This window comes from Diaporthe batatas (assembly GCF_019321695.1).
Source record: "Diaporthe batatas strain CRI 302-4 chromosome Unknown Contig00028, whole genome shotgun sequence".
NCBI lineage: Eukaryota > Fungi > Ascomycota > Sordariomycetes > Diaporthales > Diaporthaceae > Diaporthe > Diaporthe batatas.
The window spans coordinates 129,212-150,708 of NW_025408575.1; the positions used below are offsets into that span (position 1 = coordinate 129,212).

Here is a 21,497-nt window from a genome sequence, read left to right on the forward strand (position 1 = left end):
GCAGGGTGATACGCGGATTCCCGTATCACTGACAGATCAACTCGGGTTGATGAAGGTTCCTTTTCTAAATCTCGAATGGTTAGCCCACGGATCTGCCAAGTGGCGCTGATTCATATTTGACCGAGTCCTCCAGCACAAGAGTATAATTCTACCCGGCGCATTATAGATCCCCGCAGTACGATCCGAACCGCAAATGTAACACCTTCGACTGCGTATGCTTCAACTCTTCTTCGAGGGAACAGCATTATTCCCGGAATGGGGCGCACCACATTAACGCCACTGGCAATAGTAATCGTCACATCTGCGGGGAATAGATTTGGCGACCGCAGTGACCGATACCATGTCTGCCGCATTGGAGTCGTAACTCCTCGCGGGGTAAAAGTAGTGTCGTCTATCCGTGCAGCATACATTTATACCACCTTGAATCGTAGCTAGGCATTTTACATATGATACATCGTTGAAGTCTACATGGTGTAGCAGAAGCTTGCAACGCAGTTACACAAACACAGCCATGACACCGTATCTCGAAGAAGCCAAGTCGGACGTGCCCGTTCTTCCAGATGCTCACTCTGGCATACCGCCGTTCCTCCTAGACAAAGCCCGCGATGCAAAGAAGACCATTTTTGAAACACGGACGAAGCCGCTCAACGAGAGGCAGAGACTCCCGGTCATACCCCAGGGTATTGACAGTGATAAATTTCTCGAGGCTCTCGATGAGCTACGCAATGACTTGGGGGCGGAGCACGTCGAGGTGAACGACAAGCCGTTGAAGGATGGATGGTGAGTTTGAACTGTCCTCAAGCCCGAATGTGATGAGACTGACGGAAGCCCAGGTATATGGAGCGTGAGTGACGTTACGTGGCCTCCACGAGCCGATGCGTTGGGTGGGAGCTGACCAGAAACTGGCCCCAGATCCCAACACGCACGACATGATGACCATCCTCGACGAGGAAGAGCTCGTGGCCTCGGCCCTGGTCTATCCGGGAAGCACGGAGGAGGTCCAGAGGGTCGTCCGCTGGGCAAACAAACACCTCATCCCCATCTTCCCCATCTCAATGGGCCGAAATCGTACGTCTTCCCCCTTCTCGACGCCCTCCTGGGCCCTGCGCCACCCACAACCCGAAAACAACTAACCAGCAAAAAAACAAAAAGTGGGCTACGGCGGCGCGGCCCCCCGCGTGCGCGGCTCCGTGACCGTCGACCTCGGCCGGCGGATGAGCAGGATCCTCGACATCAGCGCCGAGGACTACACCTGCCTGGTGGAGCCAGGTGTGAGCTTCTACGCGCTGCACCAGGCGCTGCGGGACCGCGGGCTGGACGGGCACATGTGGGTGGACACGCCGGACCTCGGGGGCGGCAGCATCATCGGGAACACGGTCGACCGCGGCGTCGGGTACACGCCGTACGGGGACCACTGGGCATGCCACTCCGGGCTGGAGGTCGTGCTGCCCACGGGGGAGGTCTTCCGCACGGGGATGGGGGCGCTCGAGGGGAGCAATACCTGGCAGGCTTTTCCCTATGGTTATGGACCTTTTTCAGAGTGAGTTCAAATTGTCTCGTCTACATCCGACTGACAAGATGAATTGGCATGGGTGAGGCTGATGGATATACAGTGGACTTTTCTCGCAGTCTAATTTCGGTATCGTCACCAAGATGGGCATGACACTCATGCCGAACCCAGGAGGGCATGAAAGCTTTGTAAGTAATTACAGACTACTACTTGTCCAGATTCGTAAGTGAAAATAATTGCTGACTCTCCCAATCTCAGATGTACACATTCCCAAAAGAAGAAGATCTCACGCAACTCGTAAGCCAAAGTCCTCGGGGCCTCATTGTGATACCAGCAAGCCCACTCATACCAAAACAGATCGAGATAATCCGGCCCCTCCGCATCTCCATGATCCTAGAAAACGCCGCCCAGCTCCGGCACGTCACCCAGACCATAGCCGGCCGGGGCCACCCGCGGACCAGGTACTACTCCGGGGAGGGCCTCATCCCGCCTGAGATCATCCACAAGGCCGCGTCCGAGTCGCCCCTCGGCGACTGCACGTGGATCTACTACGGCATGAGCTACGGGCCCGAGGCGATCCGCAGGTACAAGCTGGACGTGGTCGACAAGGAGTTCAAGAAGGTGCCGGGGTGCCGCAGGGTCGACCCGGCCACGCTGCCGGCGGGCGAGTACTTTTGGGCGAGAGACAGGGTCGCGGCGGGCGGTGAGTCTATTCCCACTTTCCTACTACATACACTGTGTCCCACCCGCCAGCCAGCAAGGGAACCGGACTGAGCCCATACCATCGTCACCATAGTCCCCGACATCCAGGAGCTGGCCTGGGTGAACTGGGTCCCCAACGGCGCCCACATAGCCTTCAGCCCGATAGCGCCCATCCGCGGCGCCGACGCCACGGCCCTGTACACGCTCGCGCGCTCGCGCCACGCCCAGTTCGGCATCGACCTGTTCCCGGCCTTCATCGTCGGCCTGCGCGAGATGCACCTGATCGTGGAGCTCGTGTACGACCGGCACTCGGCGGGCGCCCGCGCCCGCGCGCTGGCGTGCCTCCGCGCCATGGTCGACGACGCCGCGGCGCTGGGCTACGGCGAGTACCGCACGCACCTGGCGCTGATGGACCAGGTGGCGGGCACGTACGGGTGGGGCGGCGGCGCGCTGGGGAGGTTCAACGAGAGGGTCAAGGACTGCCTCGACCCGAACGGGATACTTGCGCCCGGCAGGTGTGGGATCTGGGGCGCGAGGTACCGCGGGCGGGGGTGGGAGATGACTGGGGCTGAGGGGGAGACGAGTGAGGGCAAGGGGGTTGGTGAGCGTGTTTCGGAGGTGTAACTAGGTGTGGGATGTGCAACAACTTGGCTGAGATCTGCTAAGAAACAATATGTCAGAGTCCTATCTACGGTGGGATTCGGGCCGGGACGGTACAATACAAGTGGCCCAAGGCTTTGACTGCGCATCGTCTTCGTCGTGGCATCGCCCCAAGGTGACGCACAAAACGAAAATGACAGTGAATCTCCAGAAGGAGAAGATGAAAACCAAAAATTTTGCCTCGTGTTGGCTCCCCGAAGGAAGTAGACACATGACGGAGGGCCCCTCGCCGTGCAATGGGGTGCCTCAGCCGTCACACAACTGCGGACTTCGTGATCTCCCGTTGTCAGGCTATGTAAGTATGGAGAAGGAAGGGGAGAATTAGAGACGAATGCCAAGGAATTACTCCTTATATACCTGAGATGTGAGCGTCCGGGACGGCTCGGGTCGAGTGCCGTATTCCTTTGTCTATTTCTGCTTATCGAGTTGTCATGTTGGCACGCGGGAGCCGGAAAGAGTGTTCAATCATATCAGCGCCGAGCCCAAACAAAGGTAAGGAGAATGGGCCGCTGTAAATCTCTGTTGTACCCTCTCGGGGGCTGGTGAGGGACACAAGGGGGGGGGGGGGAACCAGACATCAGTCAGTCTGAAAGGCATGTGCCATATTTGTCAGACTCTCAAGCTCGGGGGTCACATAGTTCAAGTCGATAGTCGCTTCAACAACACAGCGCAGTCAGGAACTTAGGTAATATTGTAATAGGAAGTAATGCTTAAAAGGTATCCAAAAGCCCATGATGCTGGGAAACAAGCCTCGTCACAGGCAGCCGAGGCCGAGCTGCAAGAGAACAGGAGAAGACCAAAACGGACATCCCACTCCTTCCCCCGAAAGAATTGACAATTAGACATGCAAAGACATTAGTCGCGGGTATAACTTCATGAACAACCTCATAAAGACAGGTATCTTCTAACCATCTCGTCGTGCGACCCTCTCACCCCGCCGCCGCCGCCGCCTCCGCCGTCTAGGCATCGGCCGGGGGCTCAGCCGCGTCCTTGTCATGCTTCTTGCCGCCCAGGCTCAGCGACTTGAGCTTCTGCGGGTCCTCGACAATGTCCCACGCGGCCTCCTTCTTGCTCTTCCAGTGCTTGTGGCCGCCGTACTCGCCGTCGCTGTCCAGGCGGCTCTCGTCGCTGCTGCTGATGCTGCTCGAGTCCGGGCTCCGGTTCTGCACCATCTGCACCGCGCCGCCCTCCTTCTTCTTGAAATCTCGCTGCTTCTGCTTGAGGTCCTGGCACTCCTGGTCCTCCCAGTGCATGACCACCACGCCGAGGCCGGGGAAGTTGCGCTCGAGGAACTCGCGCAGCAGAGGCAGGACGCTCTTGTCTGGGCGGTAGGTCCCGCTGTCGTTGTCGATGACGAGTTGGTAGTGGCGTGGGTCGGCTGGCGGCTGAGCGTGTGGCGGGCCGCCTGGGAGGTCTTCAGACGGATGGGTAGGCTCGCCGGGGTCGGCTTCGCCCGAGTGCTCAGGGGCGTCGGGCTTGGCGAGGCGGCGGACGAAGAATTCACCCGAGCAAGCAATGTAGACGGCCACGTCCGAGTGCATGGTATGCTTGGACAAGAAGTCGATCCCGAATTCCTTGCCCGTCTCGGTGAATCTCAGCAGACCGTCCAGAGTGAGGACGTAGGTGAAGACACGGCCGCCCTCGTCGAAATGGGCCATGCGCAGGAACTGGAGAGAGGCTTCCTCGGTGCACGGCTGGAACTGACCCCACTGTGTCGACTGGCTGAAGCTGTAGATCCGGTTGTGCTGCTTGTGCAGGGCTTTGTGCAAGACCTTTCCTCGGAGGCCGGTGGATGTGAACATGCTCCCGACCCAAGAGCTAAATTCAACATAACGATGGTATAGGTGCTCTGGAACGGGGCCTGCAAGCTGGAGCTCGTTCGCTTGGAAGCTGGGGCAGCAGTCAGCTTGATATGCATCGAGTGTAAATATGGGTTGTTGTGGCTGTGGTTAGACTTACTCATATTTCTGAATCTTCTTCTCCCCCGACTGGGCGTCATACTCAACTTCGTCCTGTGCTTCGTCCTTGTTTACCTTGATACCTATCAATCTGCCCAGCAGCGGACTGTAGTGCTTGAAGAATATCGATGGCCCGACGGTGTACATCTGGGAGCCCTTAACGCCAGGCTCGGATGGTCCGAGGACATCAATCTTCAGGTTGAGACGGCCAGTCATGCTTGTTGCTTTATCGGCAGCACTAGTAATGGCCTTGAAGAAATACGCACGCTTGCTAGCCATGCGCTTCTTGATGTCGAACCACTGACCATCCGGGCCCAGGCTCCAGCCCTCGACGAGTGAGTTGGTCTCAAACGTGACATTGCCCAGGCGGTCATCATGGTCGGGATAGTCCTCGTCGTACAGGCGGCACTTGAGCTTGAAGCCGCTAGAGGGCACATTTGCGACGACCCATTCTTCCTCCCACACCGGATCGCATGTCGTCCGGATTGTCTTGGTCCTCCAGGTAAGTGGGGGGTCCTCCTTGTGCCTCCTCGGGATGGGTGCGGTCAGGGTAGCGTGGATATAAGGGTCACATCGCTGAGTTGAGAGATCGGCGGCTGGCAGATTCTCGGCGCGGTGGAAGGTGAACCTGACGGTCCAGCCGGAGGGGAAGTCGGGTAGAGGAGTAGGGTCATAGCCTCCTGGCGGGTGGGCCTTGTCCTTAAGCTCGTCCTTCTTCCCGGTGACCTTGTGCTTCAGGCCGTGGACCCCCTTCTCGTGGTCTTCACCCTCATCCGCGGAAGGTGGAGTTGGGGGGGCGGCCTGCGCATCGGGATGTTGTTGGCCATTACCGTCCAGGGGGGCGTCAGCCTTAGGAGGGGCGGGGCCAGACATTGTTCGTCCCGCGATCTGAGATCTAAGATTGCAGGTAAGGCTTAGTGTGGTTGAAGGCAGATTATCGCCACGCCCTGTTCGTGTACTGGCGGGTGTACTGTGCAGTACGGAGCACGTGTGGCTTGACGCTTGTCGCTCGACTTGACTTGGGCCCGGCACAGGGTCACAACCCACAGCACGATGACGACAGTCGACAGCAAAACAGGCCTGTCCGGCAATCGATAAGCCAGCTGAGGGGCGGAGGATCCCTGTGGTCTGGTTGGGGTACTGCTGTGTCGCTGGCAGGGCACAGTGTTGGAGCCAAGACCTGTCACTTGTCTTGGTACGAGCAAGTGCTGTGCGACGGTTCGATCGCCAAGGCCGGAAGATCGACGACCAGTTTGTCCCCTCTCAGATTTGTCCTCGCTCAGACTCGAGAGCCGACTGACTTTGGATTGTTTCCTTGTCGAGATGTTTCGTATCAGCAACCGGAACAGAGTGGTCTGGACGTGCACGCCCCAACCAGAAGTTGTGTGTGCGTCCAACCGAGTGGCTCCCAAAGACAGGCTGGCTTGGCGGTGGAAGAACTGGGTCCTCTGAGTGTCTCGACCCTTGTTGCTTCTGCGGCTTCAGATTTCTGCGCCCGTTCTCGGCGACGACGACGGCAAGGAGTGCAGTTGGTCGCATTCAACTTGCATCAGGACACAAACGGCAACGGCTTGAACGAGACAGATGACGGCAACTTTTTCCCAAACGAACCAGCGGGGTCAAGAGTAAGTTATATCGTCCTTGCAGGTGGCATCGTGTATGGGTCGGTAGGAGCAGGGAAAAAATGAGTCAAGATAGGTCGAGTTTGCTAACAAAGTGGGTGTAGGGAGGGCTGTGCAGAGGCCGACTTTTGATCTGGGCCTGTCAAGACGCCGGCTGTGCTGGAGAAGAAGCAAGGGCCGGCAGGGGCAGCAGGGGCAGAGGGGCAGAAGGGGTCGATTTTCGGGTCACTCGCGATGTCTGTTGGTGCCGAATTCCGCCTGACGTCATTCTCACCCTGCCGGACACCCGTTCAGCTGCCGTTCTATCTAACGTTTGCTAGCATGTGTCAGTTGCACGCTAACAGCTGGTGAGGCTAATAAACGGCAGGTGAGCGTCTGTAATGCCGGGAAGAAACGGCAGAATCCGGTATGGGCTGGTCTCGCAACCCATGTGCGTCCTGATTGGGCAAGGCGGTACGTCTGTGTAAGTCGAGCCCATGCCTAAGAGTTTATGCTCCCAACTAATAACTCCGACATAGTAAGTGCTGTGCTCTCTTGAGCTACAAGAACACCACACATATAGGAGTGCCCAGCAAATTGTGTGGATGGATATATGATCCTTTCCACAATGTTGAAAGTATACCAAGACTATGGAATTGGCAAAGAAGGGGCTCAATTATTGTCCAGGCCAGGGTGCCTGTGCAATTCCTTGGTCTATTCAACATGAAGCAAGCAAGTAGCTTTTTGCTGAATTGAACTCGACATGGACGCGCCTTGACGCGACTTGTTGACGCGACTGGGGGAAGCTGGTGCACAAGGCTGGCTTCGGACTACCTAGGTAAACCCAGTTGCGATGATTGAGTTGTGCAGCAGCCACACACAACCCGACCTTTGTTTACCGACAAGCAACTCCAGTCAACCCGTGAATCAAACCGCCAAAGAGTATTTCAGTCTTCTCTAGAGAATACCAACCATGACTTCAGAGTCAAACATCACCGCTTTCACGGTGGGAATGAAGGCGCCCTGGAAGGAACTTGAAGACACAAACAATTGCGATGATTCAGAGACTTTGGTCAACACGCTCACAATCCGCCCTGCATACATACTCTACATGCCTCGAGAGATTCTGGACAAAATAATCATCAAGTTGTCCCAAAGAGATCACAAGTCCCTCCGCATCACCTGCGCCAAATTCGAGGAGATTCTCAACCCGATTGTTTTCAGGCGCATACACATGTCCAAGGCGAGAAAGGACAGACTGGCTTTCTGGGAGATCAAGGCAAGCCCAAAGATCACCACACACGTGAAGGAGTTGGTCTGGTATGAGCTGGCTGAGGATCACAACGTCTTTCTTGAGACCGCCCGCGACCGCGTGGGACGCTACCCACATGATGGGCTGCGCAACGCTATCCAGCATGACAACATTTACACTCTTCCAGACCTCGCAAATATAGCCACACAACTGTTCTGGCTGCCTTCCGTCCCTAAGCACGATGACCCTCAGAGAGCCCAGATTGAGGCATCTCGCACTCAGATCATAAATCAGTGGATCCCCCATTTCTACCAAGCGCTCGAGTCCATGCCCAAACTCGACACCTTCACTTCCCGGCCGATGCCTTCTCACCACGTCCTGTCCGGGCCTTCGTGCAGTTACGAGTTCACCGCCTACCACTTCCAGATGGATGTGCGCGGAGACATCCAGGGCTACCAGAGAAACGATGGCCTCTTCAGCATCCTCCTGCCCGCAATCATTTACCTCGGGAACACAATCAGACACCTCCACTGGGCAGATGAGACCCACGGCACCTCCTCCAGCGTCACCAGGCTGCGCTACAGACACAAGCTATGTTTCAAGTACCTGCACTCTCTCGACCTGTGCCTGTGCCTCCCCCTGAGGACATCCATCCCCATGCCCTTGGGCACTCCGTACACGCCACAGCGCATCACCTGCTGGACCACACTAGGTGAGTGCCTCCACAGGACCAAGAAGCTGTCGCACATCAGCCTCTGCTTCGAGATGGCCAACCCCAAGATTGGAGTCCTCGCCCTGGCCCGCGCCTTCCAGGATGTCCTCTTCAACGAGAAGGTCCGGCTGCCGGGTCTCAAGAGCCTGACCCTCCGCGAGGGCCCCATGCGGCGCTTCCGGTTCCTGGAGATCCTGCTCGACCAGTTCCTGGTGCGGTACGGCCCTCAGCTGCGCCATCTGCGCTTTGAGAGGTGGGCTGTTACCACGAACACGATGTTGCGGCTGGGGATGAGCAATCAGATGGAGCTGGACAGCTTCAAGGTCGACAACAGTGAGTTTGAGAGGGGATTCACCATCCTCGAGGCTGATCTGGTTGGGTCCGTGAACCGTAATGGCAAGTTCTGGCGAGTCCCGCTCGAGGAGCGTATGGTCGCCTTGACCATAGGAGAGGAGGGTGACGCCAAGGAGGACGCCTGCATCTGTGACTGGGCAAACCCAAGGTTTGCTGATGTACCTGAGGGAATGGACTACTGTGCAGTCCTTGCGGACAAAGAAGCACCAGCCGGTGGCGACGGAGATGATGAGGATGATGACTACCAGCCTTCCGAGTCCACCGATACCTCCGAATCAGACAGCGAGTTCGACCAGGACTCGGACTTTGATGTAGGTGATGACTCGGAGCAGAACTAGGGCTTCGGTTGAGTGCAGATACCTACCAGATTAGCAGTTAGGTGCAATCATCAAATGTGATACATTACTGCTCACACTGCAAAAAGATGACATGCTATAGCTAATGTGCTCAAGTGGGGTGTATTCATAGGAGGCCATCCTATAGCAAGCCATCCTATAGCAGGTATTCTATGAGAGCTTATTCTGTAGGTGGGAGGTAATCACATAGAAAGCTATCCTATGGGATGTTATCTCATGGGTATTTATTCTTTAGGAACTTGTCTTATAAGAGGTCTTTCTATGGAAGGCTGTCTAATGGGAGACTATTCTCCTACCAAGTATGGAAATTCATCCTATATGAACTCTGACAAAGGTTGAGAGGGGTGGCATGCCCGGATGTTTGATGACTCATATCAGTTGATTCTGTCCATGGAATTGATATCTGGGAAACACCCTCGCTGATATGATTCTAGGACTCCGAAGTCGGTTTCTTGTGTTGCCAAAAAGGCGTGCCGCAAGGTGACCCGCCCACATTCAGATCACATAAGTTGGTGAGGCAGCACAAGCTGGGGGCTGAGCATATGAAGTGTGCACAAAGTTTTCAAGCATGAAATATCGTTGAGGGGACACAATGGATACATTACAAAGCCGAGTCCTGAACAAACAGCCCAGGCACATTGGCAGGCATCGATCAAGTCTATCCCGAGGCTCCAAGGCTCCAAGGCTCCAAGCTCGAGGTGGGGGTTCCAGGCAGCACAGTATTTTCCCATACACTTAAATCCTGAAACTCCGTCTATTTCTGAACTTGTGTGCTGAAGGATTACCTTACTCATTCCTTGTAACGGAGGTAGACCTGACAGAAAGACTCACCAACTCTGCAGCATGGCCTCGTCGAAGAAGAAACGCCGATCTCGCAAGGCGTTTGTTCCTCTGGACCCAGGAAACCCTTTTCCCTTCATGTCTCTCCCTCCTGAAATCCGACTCATGGTTTACGATTTTCTCATTAGAGAGCAGACTGCTATGAGCTACAAATGGGGTGTGCCGGCTGGTACTGTTGGTCTGTCTGACTCCCACAACATGCTGTCCTCCAGCGTCAAGTCTCTTTTAAAAGTCAAGGACATCCGTGCCGAAATATTCCCTCAACTGCTTTCGAGATACCAATTCGAGTGGGCTGAGGCTGGCGACTGGACCTCCAGCGAAAGATGGGAGTCCTTCAAACGCTACGTACTTCCCTTCATCAGTAGCCTCACAATCACGATCCATGATAAAGACCGACCACGTAAGAGCTCCATCAAGCTCTTTACTATCATTCTTAAGTGGATGCGGTGGCGCAGCCAGCGCACTCATATCCACCCATGGCAGCTGAAGTCTCTGACGTTGAAAGAGGGCCCCAGAGTAACGGTGCCAATACCACTTTGGGCATTTTTCCGCTGGGAAAGGGATGGGACGGAACGTGATGTCAGTCACTTTCTTGTGAATGGACCTATGGTGCCTGGTCTGGAATCCTTGACAATCGTTCTCAAAACCAAGCCTCAAGAAGAGGCTGCCAAGGCCTGTCTTGAGCGATTTGCGGGCTGTGGAGTTGAAGGCAAGCTTGGCTACTGGCATGATGACCAGAGAAAGGTCGCATACTGGTTCCACCTTGATGAAGGCCAACTGATTCAGACCACTATTTGAGAAGGCAGCCATTACTGCGCCACAGGCAAATGATACGGCTTACAATCACACGGATTCGCACACCGATTGAGTTTTGGACAGGAGGAAAACTTTGGACCCAGCCCGGAAATATCTTCACCGAATCACAAATTTTTGCTCTTAATTTGCCTACCATTGTCGGGCAGACACCGCGATGGGAGGAATTGAGACACAAGCGGATCAGCTCGGTCTTCGGAATTTTGGCAGAACCTGGCACCTATTTGTGACCACTCTGCAAGGACCAGATCATGATATTTTCTATGTGGGAATGAGCTAGATGATTGATGGCTTTCTGAGACAGCCATACATGAGGAAGACTATCAAGGCAAACAGCGGGAATTGACCTAGTATTTTTGGTGAAGTCATGGCTCCCAGCAAAAAGTTTTGAACCACACGGATAACCACTTATCGACAAGGCTGCCACATCTACACTTTCCCCGAACGCTGAAGGAGCAACCTTCCTTGCTTTCTTTTCCTCTTTAGGCAGACCTACTCGTAAAATCTACACCGTTTGGTGCAAAATTCGATCCCTTGTGCCGTAAAGCCTAAGTGACGTCTGACGCTATTTTGAGACTGATGATCGGTAACATAGAGTGATGAATACAGGAGACGCTGATTGAGAAGTGGCCACAGACAGGTTCTATTTTCTGATTGGTTTCGTCCAATGTTGTTAGTCCGTACACATCCTGATGGTGGGTCGAAAAGAGGGAGCGTCCCAAGCTGCGACGGAGCAAGTTCCCGTCCGATCACCTGGTACGCCCATCTCTATAAGATATAAGACCTTTCTCAAATACTCAGTCCAAGTCACTCGGCCTTGAATGTTTGCCACTGTATGAAAGCGCTATATACAATCGAAATGTATTATAGGCATTAGAAACAAGTAGTTTCGTTTTTAATCTCTATACATATAAAATATATATAATACCTTTATATAATAGTAAATACTTAAAACCTAATATCTAAAGAAATATAGTACTAATAATAGTAGAAAGAGAATATAATATATAGATATATAGTTAAGCTTTATACTATATAGATAAAGCTAAAAGACATTACTTCTAATAGTGCTATATTAAAATTATTAATATAAATAGCCTAAGGGCTAATAGCTAATAAAGTAGTTATATAGTAAGATTAGAATAATCTTAAAATAGCCCCTATAAGAAGAAGAATTCTATAATATAAGACCTAGTAAGCTAGTTTTTCCTTATTAATATACTTATTATATAACTATTTAGATCTATCTTTATTAAATAAATTAAATATATTATAGTCTTTATTCTAAGTATATAATTAATAGAATAATAATATTATAATAATAAACCTATTTAAAAAAACCTTTTTATATAAATTCTATAAAAAAATTAAAACTCTTTTAGAAAGTTAAGTAAAGTTTATTTACTATATATTAAATAAATATTATATAAGGAAAGTAGAAGTCTAGGTACCTAAGAACTAAATCTTCCTTCTCTAAATATACTACTTTATTATTAAGGATTTATCTACTTTTATATAATATATAAGGAATGTAGTGGAAGAGGAAGCCCTATAGGGGAGGTTAGTAACTTTATATATAGATAAGTTTAAGGGTATATATTAAGTAATTATTAACTTTATACTTAAAGTACAAGCCAATAGCTAGTCTAAAAGTTAAGAAGATAATGAATAGATAAATAGTTAAATAAAAAATATAATATAGCTAAAGCCGTATTAGAAATAAAACCACTAGGAACGAAACCGCGACTCTTAAAGACTCACGTCTTCCCCAACAGCCTAGTACTTTCCTCCCCATAAAACTCACATTTCAAAGGTGAAGACAGTCCCCTGTCCATTTGTTGTCTTAATCTGTCTACAAATTGCAGCAAGCTGGAACGACCGGCAAAAAAGGCCTCCAGGTGCCATCGCTCTGACCCCCTTCGATCGGATGAAATCGACCATTCGGAATGGACTTGGCAAGTTCACTGTATCAGTATAGATTCATACAACACATAGAACAACACCTCTAGGTCAGAGATATCGTGTGCTCTGCATTCCGAGAACATGGTGTCAAACACAGAATTGCCACGCTTAAAGAGCGGCCCAAGAATATCATAGTTGAGTTTCTGGAGCGGGATTACGGCATGGAATATGGCAGTCAGGCTCCCTCCCGCTATGCATGAGTTCAAGTTAAGAGATCGGATATTCACACCCGCAAAAATAGAGGGTATACCCAAGCCCCAAGGAATAAACTCCTATAGGACAATCTCCTATCAGACAATCTCCTATTAGACAACTTCCTATAGGACAACCTCCTATAGGACAACCTCCTAAGACAACCTCCTAGGACAACCTTCTATAAAATAACATCCTCTAGGATAACCTTCTTTAGGATAATATCATATAGGATAAGATTATGAGATAACTAGTCTAGTGCCCACCTAAGTACTTGAATCTCCAAGTTGCCTTCCATCCGTTTTTGCGTGTGAGAATATCCGGTCTCTCAAGTTATTCCGAAGAGGTCGTCCCAGGAAGGTCTAGCCAGGCTGGACGAGGGGAGAAGAACAATATAGAAGTACCTCGAGACTAAACTCACATCGACCCTAGGTGGAGAATGCTTGCCTGGCGGACGCTACAGGAGTAGATCGGTGACCTTGCCCCCCCCCCCCCACCCCGGTCAAAATGCGATAGCAGAGCGTTGGCCCTGTACCGCCGATGGGATGCACGGCATGGCCGAACGCCCGACTATGATATGCGCGTTGTCTCCACAGCGGCTGACCCCTCCGGGTGCTATTGAATGCTGACGGCTCGCAAGTGCTGATTCTATTGTCGCCGTGGGAACATTCAGTTGCCAAGCAGTATTCCTCAACGCTGGATACCTAAGTATCTGCGAAGAAGTCTCTGAGGGGCTCCAAGTTGTCCGGGTATATCGTCTGTCTTTGAGCGTTTGCCACTGTATAAAGGCCACCCTATGAAGTCGCAGTGTATGAATTCGGGCGTATACGGCATAGAAACGAAGCCAGGCAGGCAGATACATTCTAGCGACCAGGCGAATTCTGTGTCATGCTCTACGCAAGAAGAGCAGCTGCTGGTGACACCCTCTCTTTGGGACCTGTCCAAAAGAGGAAATGAGGGAAGGCGATCTGAACGCCTGGTCCAAATAGTCTCAACCTTGCCCAAATGATGACCGTCGTGAAAAAAGCCAAGAAACGATCGACGGCAGCCCAATGCGATTGGTGGAGATGGAATGAAATACCGGTAGCCTATACCTCTCGGTCCATGATCTACGGTTACCATCTGGATGTGCTGGCTGCCCTGAGCCTTTGTCAGTTGCGCGAGTCGCCTTCGAAGACGACATCTGGACTCTAGCGGCAGGATTCCCATGGCGTGAGATGGGATTTGAGGGGACGAGACGAGAGAAATCCTCATGCAGCGTTCGAACTAGGCTGTCTAATAAAACCGAGCACCGACCTAGCCCTCTGCCTCACTCGGCGCACTGCCAGCTCATACGCTGAAGGCAAAAGGTTGCTTCCTTGCGGATACCGCAGAACAGCTCGAGCATTTCGCACTTTTCCCTCTCAACATGGTGTTTGAATTATCGAGACCTCGTGCATGCATCACGCTTACTGATTAACTGTATGTGCAGTGTTCACTTTCGCATGGCTTCAATGTTCCAGTGCAGACGCATCTTCTCAGTGCTACGGAACATGAGATATCCGGCAAAACGCTTATGGGATAGCTCCTTTGAGGCTGGACGACGCTGCTGACATCTGAACTAGAAAACAATAGTCTTTTTCGCTGGCCACGAGCGACATCAGTGTCTATGTCACCTTTCCGCTGGTTTGAAGGACATAAATAGGTCCACGTCCCGGTCTAGGAACAGCAGAGTGCGTGATCCGGGAGCCATATAGATGCGAAGGTCGTGAACAAAGAGCGGTGTATTATTAGAACCTACTAGGCCCCAACGATCTCTCGCATGATTCCTCGGCGCGGCCAGCCCGGCCAGCCCGGCCGGAAGCTCAGAACACACCCACATGCGGCTCTCGATCACCCGAGGCTCCTGATCCCGCTGCCGTGACATGGCAAGCATGGGCACTATTGAATGCCGCCCCGGGCAGCACAAGAGTGAGTGTATCATCGCCACCCTCGTGTTGCGCGGGGGGCGCAGCGAAGGTGTGAAGGCCCGAGTCAGAGTTGCAATCCCGCGTGCACAGAACACACACCGTTGAGGATTTTAGTCTACTAGTAGCCAGTCCCACGATAGCCGCCCGTACTACACCCCCAAGGAAAGCCGAGCTGCACCACACACGCGATGCGCATGTGAGCTAGGCGAACCAGACTTCCCCAAAAGGGGTGAGTTGGTTCTGCATTTGGGAAGGACTAGTCGCCTGGTCTGCTGGTGTGTGGCCTGTCTGTGCCGAGCGTGTGTGCTGACTTGCCCACTTGTGAGATAGCGCCCAGCCCTTTCGAAGACTGGTTGGACCTATCCCACACCCAGGCCTTCACCGACAGCAGGGTGTCCATTTAGGGGTGTTATCAACTGTCAACTATGCAGCCACCTGCAGGCTTATGCAACCCCCTCTTGGCGAGATAGCAACAGCTGACTTTGCAGTTTCTGGCTGACTTTGCAGTCTCTGCAGGCCAGGAGGTGGGCGGAGTGGGCAGTGCGATACGGGGCTCTGAAAGACTCTTCTGGGTCTCGCAATGACGGCTGCAGCTGTCTAGAATCATAAGGTCGTTGAGGGCCTTGGGGGGGGGGGGCACGGCGTGTATGCATGCAGGAACAGGTGCGTCTAGATGCACCAAGATTTGTTGGCAAGCATCAGGAAGGTGATGCATGGCGTGTTATCTCGCTGCTGCATGCTGGCATGCTTCGTCCCCCCGACTCATTGCTTTTGCTGCGGCGCATGCCTTGTGATGCTGTGATGTTCGAGACAAAAGGCCGATCCGGGGGAGAAAAGCCACGCCGACGGGGAAGAGGCAGGGGGCGTTCATCAAAAAAGCAGGTTGGCGGTTCCATGTTGATGAGCCGAGTGAGGAGGCGGCACCAACGCTTGGAGGAAATCGGGGCTCGTGGGGTCACTCGCAAGACGGGAATCTGCACCGGGAGGACGCGGCAGGACACGGCTAACCCCTGAGCAACCACGGGGCCGCGGATGCTTGCTGTCATCCTCCTGAAATCCCTCCGTCTCGTGAGGCTAATAGCCGAAACCCCCAGCACACCGAACACAAAGATCACAACTGGCGCTTGAGTAACAGGATTTTAGTTTTTCGACCGGGCTAGAATAAGGTCGCCGCCCGAGATCATCATGACGATGCCTGGGGAGAGGTCTTGCACCGTGCCAGTGGTTGGTTCTTTTTTCTAGTCACGACTAGTCGGCCGCGTTTTAGTACGGGACCCGAAGATCTAACTACCTAGGTACTGTGTAGTCCATCCGGATAGTCGGTTCCTGCTCGCTTCCTATTGTCTGCTGTGCGAGCGAGCGGATGAGGGATATAACGCGATACTAGTAGAGACACAATTATCATCTCACTGCTCACATCGCACAATGTGTAAGCTGCCTGCGGCAATAAAACATGCACAATGCGATATACGTGTAGTGGGGTCGGAGCCAAGGCCGATGACAAAGTGCGAGACAGGAAAAAAAATCCTCTGGAGTGAACCATGCCATTATTGCGCCGTTAAGCTTATGATGAAGGGTCTCGTGCATGAAGCGTGACCAACCTTTCGATATGAGGCGCGTGCCTATCCGCACCGCTAGTCCCGAGTTGGTCTTCCTACCCCAGGCGGCCAAGGATCGTGGGACACACGACCCAGGCCCCAGCGGAGATTGCAACCCAAACCTTAGGTACCAGTGATTGGCCCCAAGGCGTGGCACTCGTATCAGTCGTTGCAGTCACCCTCCATGAGGGACATGCCCGTCTTTTTTTCCTTCTGTCTCTGCCCTTGGAAGTCTTGGAGTCGACCCATGGATCTAGTGTGATACTCAGTACATCCAAACCCTCGTATCTTGGGTAACCATGCCAGCGAGCCATGTCTGGCCTGGCCCTATTCGTCTCATTTGCGCTTAACCTTCTTTTCCATGCCCCCTTGATATAACCCGAACAGGCCCATGATGTTCTCCTCGCGTGCTCTTCCTGCCCTCCTCCCTCCGCCGGGTTGATTCTTATCATTCCTGCTCGGAAGCCTCGAATATTCACTCGCTATCTCTAGTCGCTCGCTACTGCAAATAATTCCCGATTCGTCGCTCATCCACTTTCTAATAATTTCCTCACCTCCCTTCAACTACGCATTGATAATCACCCCACCACCCGACTTGTCAACATGAAGACCTCGACATTGACATACCTGGCCCTGGCTTCTACTGCCACATGCGAGATCACCTGCGGCCTTGCCAGCGGCTACGACCGGGGCGAGAAGGCCTACTTCTTCAGTGGTGACGGCAGTCTTTCCAACTTCGACGCCTGCTCGTCCAAGTGCCAGTCAGACTCAAAATGCCAAAGCTTCGCCTTCGGCAGCTCCCAATGCCTCCTCTACGCCTCGCCACTGTAAGTGGAACCCAGGCATCACCACATCGCAAAGGACAACATGCTGACCTCTTCCATCAGAGACTCCAACTTCCGCGAGCAGTCTAACAGCCCGTACCTGTTCTACGACCGCAACTGCGTGGACGTCAAGGCAACCTCCAGCTTCACCACTGTCCTGCCCCCGACGACCGCGCCGGCGGCTGGCGGCGCCGCTGCAACGCCACCTGCCTCGCCCTCACCCACTCCTGGAGATGGGGGCAGCAGCGGCGGCAGTGGAGGAGGTAACGGCGGAAGCGGCGGCGGCGGCGGCGGCGATGGCGGCGACTCGGGAAGCGCCCCGACCGCCCAAGCCGTCTCGGCCACGGCCGCACTGCCCGGTAGTGCTGGCGCCCCAGGAGGACAGCTCGGCGCGTCGAACACTGCTTCCTCTGGCTTCTCGACTGCCACCCCAACTGGGACATCAGGCTCGTCGGCCACCGGCACCTCATCCTCCGGATCCGGATCCGGATCGTCGGGCTCGGGATCCGACTCATCGCCGTCGACGGGCTCCTCATCCTCCTCCGGATCATCTCAGTCAGGATCTGCCACGTCGGCCGCTGCGGCCACGGCTGCCGAGAACTTGCGCATGCTGGTGCTAGGAGCAGTGTGCGTCATTGCTGTGGTTGTCTAAGTCGTGAATGGATGAGTGCGGTATACTACTACTTGGGGTGGAAAAATTGAGTCGACTCGAGAAAGACCAGCAATGGCAATGCGCTGTCAACGTGACGAATTATGCGACATGTTACGCCTATGATGTTCACGCTATTTACGATTGACAGAGGATGAGGCCTCTGGTTCCACACCGTCTATCACTGTCGTCGCATGATGTCCCAATCCGATGTGGCTGGCGAAGGACCAGGGAAGAAGATGATGCGGATCCAATAGGCGGGTCGAATCCATTGCGGCGGGATGTTCATGTCATGTCGAAGACACCCGAGCAAACAACCCGGCGCAGGATGAGAATGAAAAGGCCGCTCCCTACTACATACGACAAGCCGATTCAAGGCCGGCCAAGAGAGGTAGTACGGGTGGGGTCGGGGATTGGGAAGAGTCCCAGGCGGTTGCAGAGATACCAATACCTGGGTAGCGACGAATAAACAGCAGTGATGATAATCATCTAGTGAAATTGTTCCATCTATCTGCCTCAACCCAGTGAAAAACTTGTATGCAAAGTAGCTCCCGCGCATCGCGCACCGCGAGTAATGCATATATCCCAGGGTCGCAGAAGCGCTGGCCGAGCGAGTCCTTGAACCCAGAAGCCCGGAGACAATTTAACCTCAGACTAGCTTTGACCTCGGGGTCGCTACCGACACGACGTTACTTTGACCGTGGCGTAGCACCCGACACGACGTGATCTCACCCCCCCTCGAGTGGGAATAGGTCGGCTTGGACATGTGTCATAAAATCCCCCGAAGTCACCCAAAAAAGTATTTTGATCGCCAAGGGTATAGCAGCAATAGCGGACTCCTTTTTCTCTTCTTGGTCCACCAACCGCCCGGCAAGGCAACCCAACATTGAACTGTCACAACCAAGTGCCGCCCCGCCCCTTCACTCCCGCCCCCGCAATTTCACTGTCGATATACTTTTTCTTTTCCCGCGATCTTCATTCCCCGGTCTGCTGCTACTGGCAGTGACGCATTGGCGCCCGAGCTACCACCACCACCAATGTTGCAGTTGTGTCGTGTAGTACAATACGTGTAATTGCCGCGATACTATTCGCTCCCGCGCACGCTGATACTGGGCGAATCCTCGGGCACACTCTGATAACGCAAGGCCTTTTGCGAGTCTGTGCGTCTCTATTCGTCCGCGGGTGGTGGGGAGGAACTAATTAACCCACCTGGGCAAACCCAAGCCACCCAACGGTCGGTCCGTTCGTTCGTGTGCGCAGAAGGCGGCTCGCTTGGCGCTCCAATACCCCAAGGGTCGTCGGGTGGCGGCTATCCGCCGCCGAGGCTGTTCCGTCCGTGTTTTATCGTTATCAGTGAGTGGGTGAATGGAACGGGAAGGACAGACAGACAGACAGCGCGGTGGGAAAAGGGTGTGTTGAAAAAATTAAAACAGATCATTGCGGCCGCCTTGGAAAAGATAGCACGGCGTATCAGCGCCTCTGATCTCGCATTGCGTAGATTAAAAGGTGGGGGTTTGAATATTTTGTATGTGTAGCACAAATAAATCGAAGCGTCTCTGCACATGTGAGGGCTGGTTACACAGCACAATGCACATGCACGTTGATATTGGCACTGCCCGCGGATGTCATTTGCGCCAGAGTACCGCCGGCCGTGGCAGGCGATGTGACGTGCGTCCCAACCTGGGCTGAGATGTGATCCTATAATTCACTTTGTGCTCGCCCAAGATTTGAAGAAGCTTATCCAATAAATATGCCTGTGTCCAATATTACTCCCCCATGGATGTCTCAGTCCTCGCCCGCAATCTTGGACGTATCATCGCACATGAACAGACATTGAAGCTTTGCTCCCGCATACCGGTCCGTCCGTGGACGGCGATCAGCAATCCCGCATCCACCATGGAAGCACCCGAGCAGATGGGACAGGGGCTCCACACGTGGCTGGGCACGAGGGCACGGATATCAATTGTCCTGCACGATGATCCCCAGCGACAGAAGCGACATTGAACCAGAGGGCAGAAGGAGAAAAAAAAAGGCAAAAAAAGGGAAAGTTACCAGCCACGGCGCCCGTGATGTTTAGCCCTATAAGACGTGCGCGATCGATCGATGTCTCAGGCCCATCTAGCCACGAGAATCCCAACAAAGGGCCATAAAAAAGTAAAGACACATGGCTACTAAAAGCCCGTGTCTCAGAAAACCTGGCCCAGCAAGCCCCGGGGACGCATGCCTGACCCGCGCCACGTTCCACCAGCGAGAAGCCACAAAGGAAGCAAAGTATGCCCCCGAAGAAGCAACTCTGTGGCCGACAGGCGTGGCTTCAAGCAAGCGCGTGAGAGAAAGAGAGGGAGGGAGATTGATCATGTGGTCGCCTCTGGGCTGGCTGCATGGCTTCTGGCGCCAGCCCGGCTGGATTCATATCAAGCACATGAGGGCAGCCACTCCCGCCATCACGAAGGGGGAGGATGAAGAACCCAAGGCGGAGAAGACGACGCGAACACTAAAGATACAGTGGAGACGGGCGTCTGGGTCAGTCAGTCCGAGTGCGAAGAGCGGTCCCGTGGCACGCCTCTCTATCTACCCCAGAACCAAGAGATGTGGCTTGCACAAGGCCGGGTCCGCGGGCTGCCGTTGCGCCGTGTCTGTGCGGAGGACTTTCGTTCTTCCTATCGAGTGAAAGTTGAAGGAGGAACTCGTGGGACGTGCTGTGCGCTATAACCCGCACGGCCTGCCACTTGAGTGAGCGCAAAGGTGTCGTCATGTATGTGTTCGTCCGGATGAGTGAATGGACGATAGGGGCATCGAAATGCCGAATTCGGTATGATTGCCCCCGGGGCCGTCCGTCATGATACCGATTGGGAGAGTTGAGTCTGTACGGTCCCTTCACACCGTAGTCAACGTTCAAAGGCCTGTAGGCGGGCATACTTCGGCGCCGGCGATATCTGCTCTGTGACATGATGCGTCTCTCTATCCTCCTCGACATATAGTCACGTCCTCTTACACACCCATATCCATCAAGCGCGGTGGGATAACAACACTCTCAAGCGCAGCCCGCCCGCTCAAGTAAAGTCAAATAAACCTCACCCCATCCCGAGGTCACCGTGTATTCCACCATTCTCACACCTGCCTATCGATCTAGTCAGCGTCGCCATTGCTGCCACCACCACCACCACCACCACACACTGACGTGGCAAGACCAACATAACCTTCCAGCGCACCATCAGTTTCACCCCGACGGGCTACCCACCCGTCCCGGGTCCGTCTCGACAAGATCCCGTGTGCTCGCGCAGCGGCACGAGTCCGTGAGGCGCGCCGTGGCCCAAGGTCCCGGTATCCGAAAATCAAATTCTGATCGCGGTCCCTACCAGAAAAAAAAAAGAGAAAAAAAAAAAGAAAAGGCAAGGCCCAATTTAAGAAAAACAGAATTTTATGCCGACGCGATCCGCGATGGGGCGGGCCGTGATGGCATCGCGGTCGGAGCTGCGCAATGCTGTGCCCTCGGTTGCTCCTCGTACATACGCGCTTGTACTACAGATACGCGACGAGGCGTGTTTGCATCTGTCGGGTTGCC

At 53.6% G+C, this 21,497-nt stretch overlaps 4 protein-coding genes across 4 annotated transcripts; 3 read left to right on the plus strand and 1 right to left on the minus strand.

The window, feature by feature from the left end:
- Positions 1 to 3,540: 3,540 nt before the first annotated feature.
- KVR01_013576 (uncharacterized protein) lies at positions 3,541 to 6,669 on the minus strand. The gene is made up of 2 exons (XM_044783684.1): positions 4,832 to 6,669; positions 3,541 to 4,762 (listed from the first exon to the last, which is right to left on the minus strand). The coding sequence occupies exons 1-2, from the start codon at positions 5,701 to 5,703 to the stop codon at positions 3,832 to 3,834; spliced, it is 1,803 nt and encodes a 600-aa protein (XP_044637504.1). The 5' UTR covers positions 5,704 to 6,669; the 3' UTR covers positions 3,541 to 3,831.
- A 949-nt stretch (positions 6,670 to 7,618) lies between these two features.
- KVR01_013547 (uncharacterized protein) lies at positions 7,619 to 9,157 on the plus strand. The gene has a single exon (XM_044782923.1). The coding sequence runs from the start codon at positions 7,666 to 7,668 to the stop codon at positions 9,085 to 9,087; it is 1,422 nt and encodes a 473-aa protein (XP_044637475.1). The 5' UTR covers positions 7,619 to 7,665; the 3' UTR covers positions 9,088 to 9,157.
- A 791-nt stretch (positions 9,158 to 9,948) lies between these two features.
- On the plus strand, positions 9,949 to 10,743 carry KVR01_013549 (uncharacterized protein; the record flags this gene model as incomplete). The annotated part of the gene is made up of 1 exon (XM_044792422.1): positions 9,949 to 10,743. One exon carries the CDS (start codon positions 9,949 to 9,951, stop codon positions 10,741 to 10,743), a length of 795 nt encoding a protein of 264 aa, XP_044637477.1.
- Positions 10,744 to 16,665: 5,922 nt separating this feature from the next.
- Positions 16,666 to 18,425, plus strand: KVR01_013563 (uncharacterized protein). Its single transcript, XM_044783307.1, has 2 exons — positions 16,666 to 17,286; positions 17,347 to 18,425. The coding sequence occupies exons 1-2, from the start codon at positions 17,063 to 17,065 to the stop codon at positions 17,933 to 17,935; spliced, it is 813 nt and encodes a 270-aa protein (XP_044637491.1). The 5' UTR covers positions 16,666 to 17,062; the 3' UTR covers positions 17,936 to 18,425.
- Positions 18,426 to 21,497: the final 3,072 nt, after the last annotated feature.

What these genes read in the sequence shown, in the direction of transcription:
- KVR01_013576 (XM_044783684.1), bottom strand. Translation starts at nt 5,703, where the DNA reads ATGTCTGGCCCCGCCCCTCCTAAGGCTGACGCCCCCCTGGACGGTAAT. An exon ending in AAGAAGATTCAGAAATATGA is followed by an intron (nt 4,763 to 4,831) that starts GTAAGTCTAACC and finishes CTGCTGCCCCAG; the next exon opens with CTTCCAAGCGAACGAGCTCC.
- KVR01_013547 (XM_044782923.1), top strand. Translation starts at nt 7,666, where the DNA reads ATGTCCAAGGCGAGAAAGGACAGACTGGCTTTCTGGGAGATCAAGGCA.
- KVR01_013563 (XM_044783307.1), top strand. Translation starts at nt 17,063, where the DNA reads ATGAAGACCTCGACATTGACATACCTGGCCCTGGCTTCTACTGCCACA. An exon ending in CTCCTCTACGCCTCGCCACT is followed by an intron (nt 17,287 to 17,346) that starts GTAAGTGGAACC and finishes CTCTTCCATCAG; the next exon opens with AGACTCCAACTTCCGCGAGC.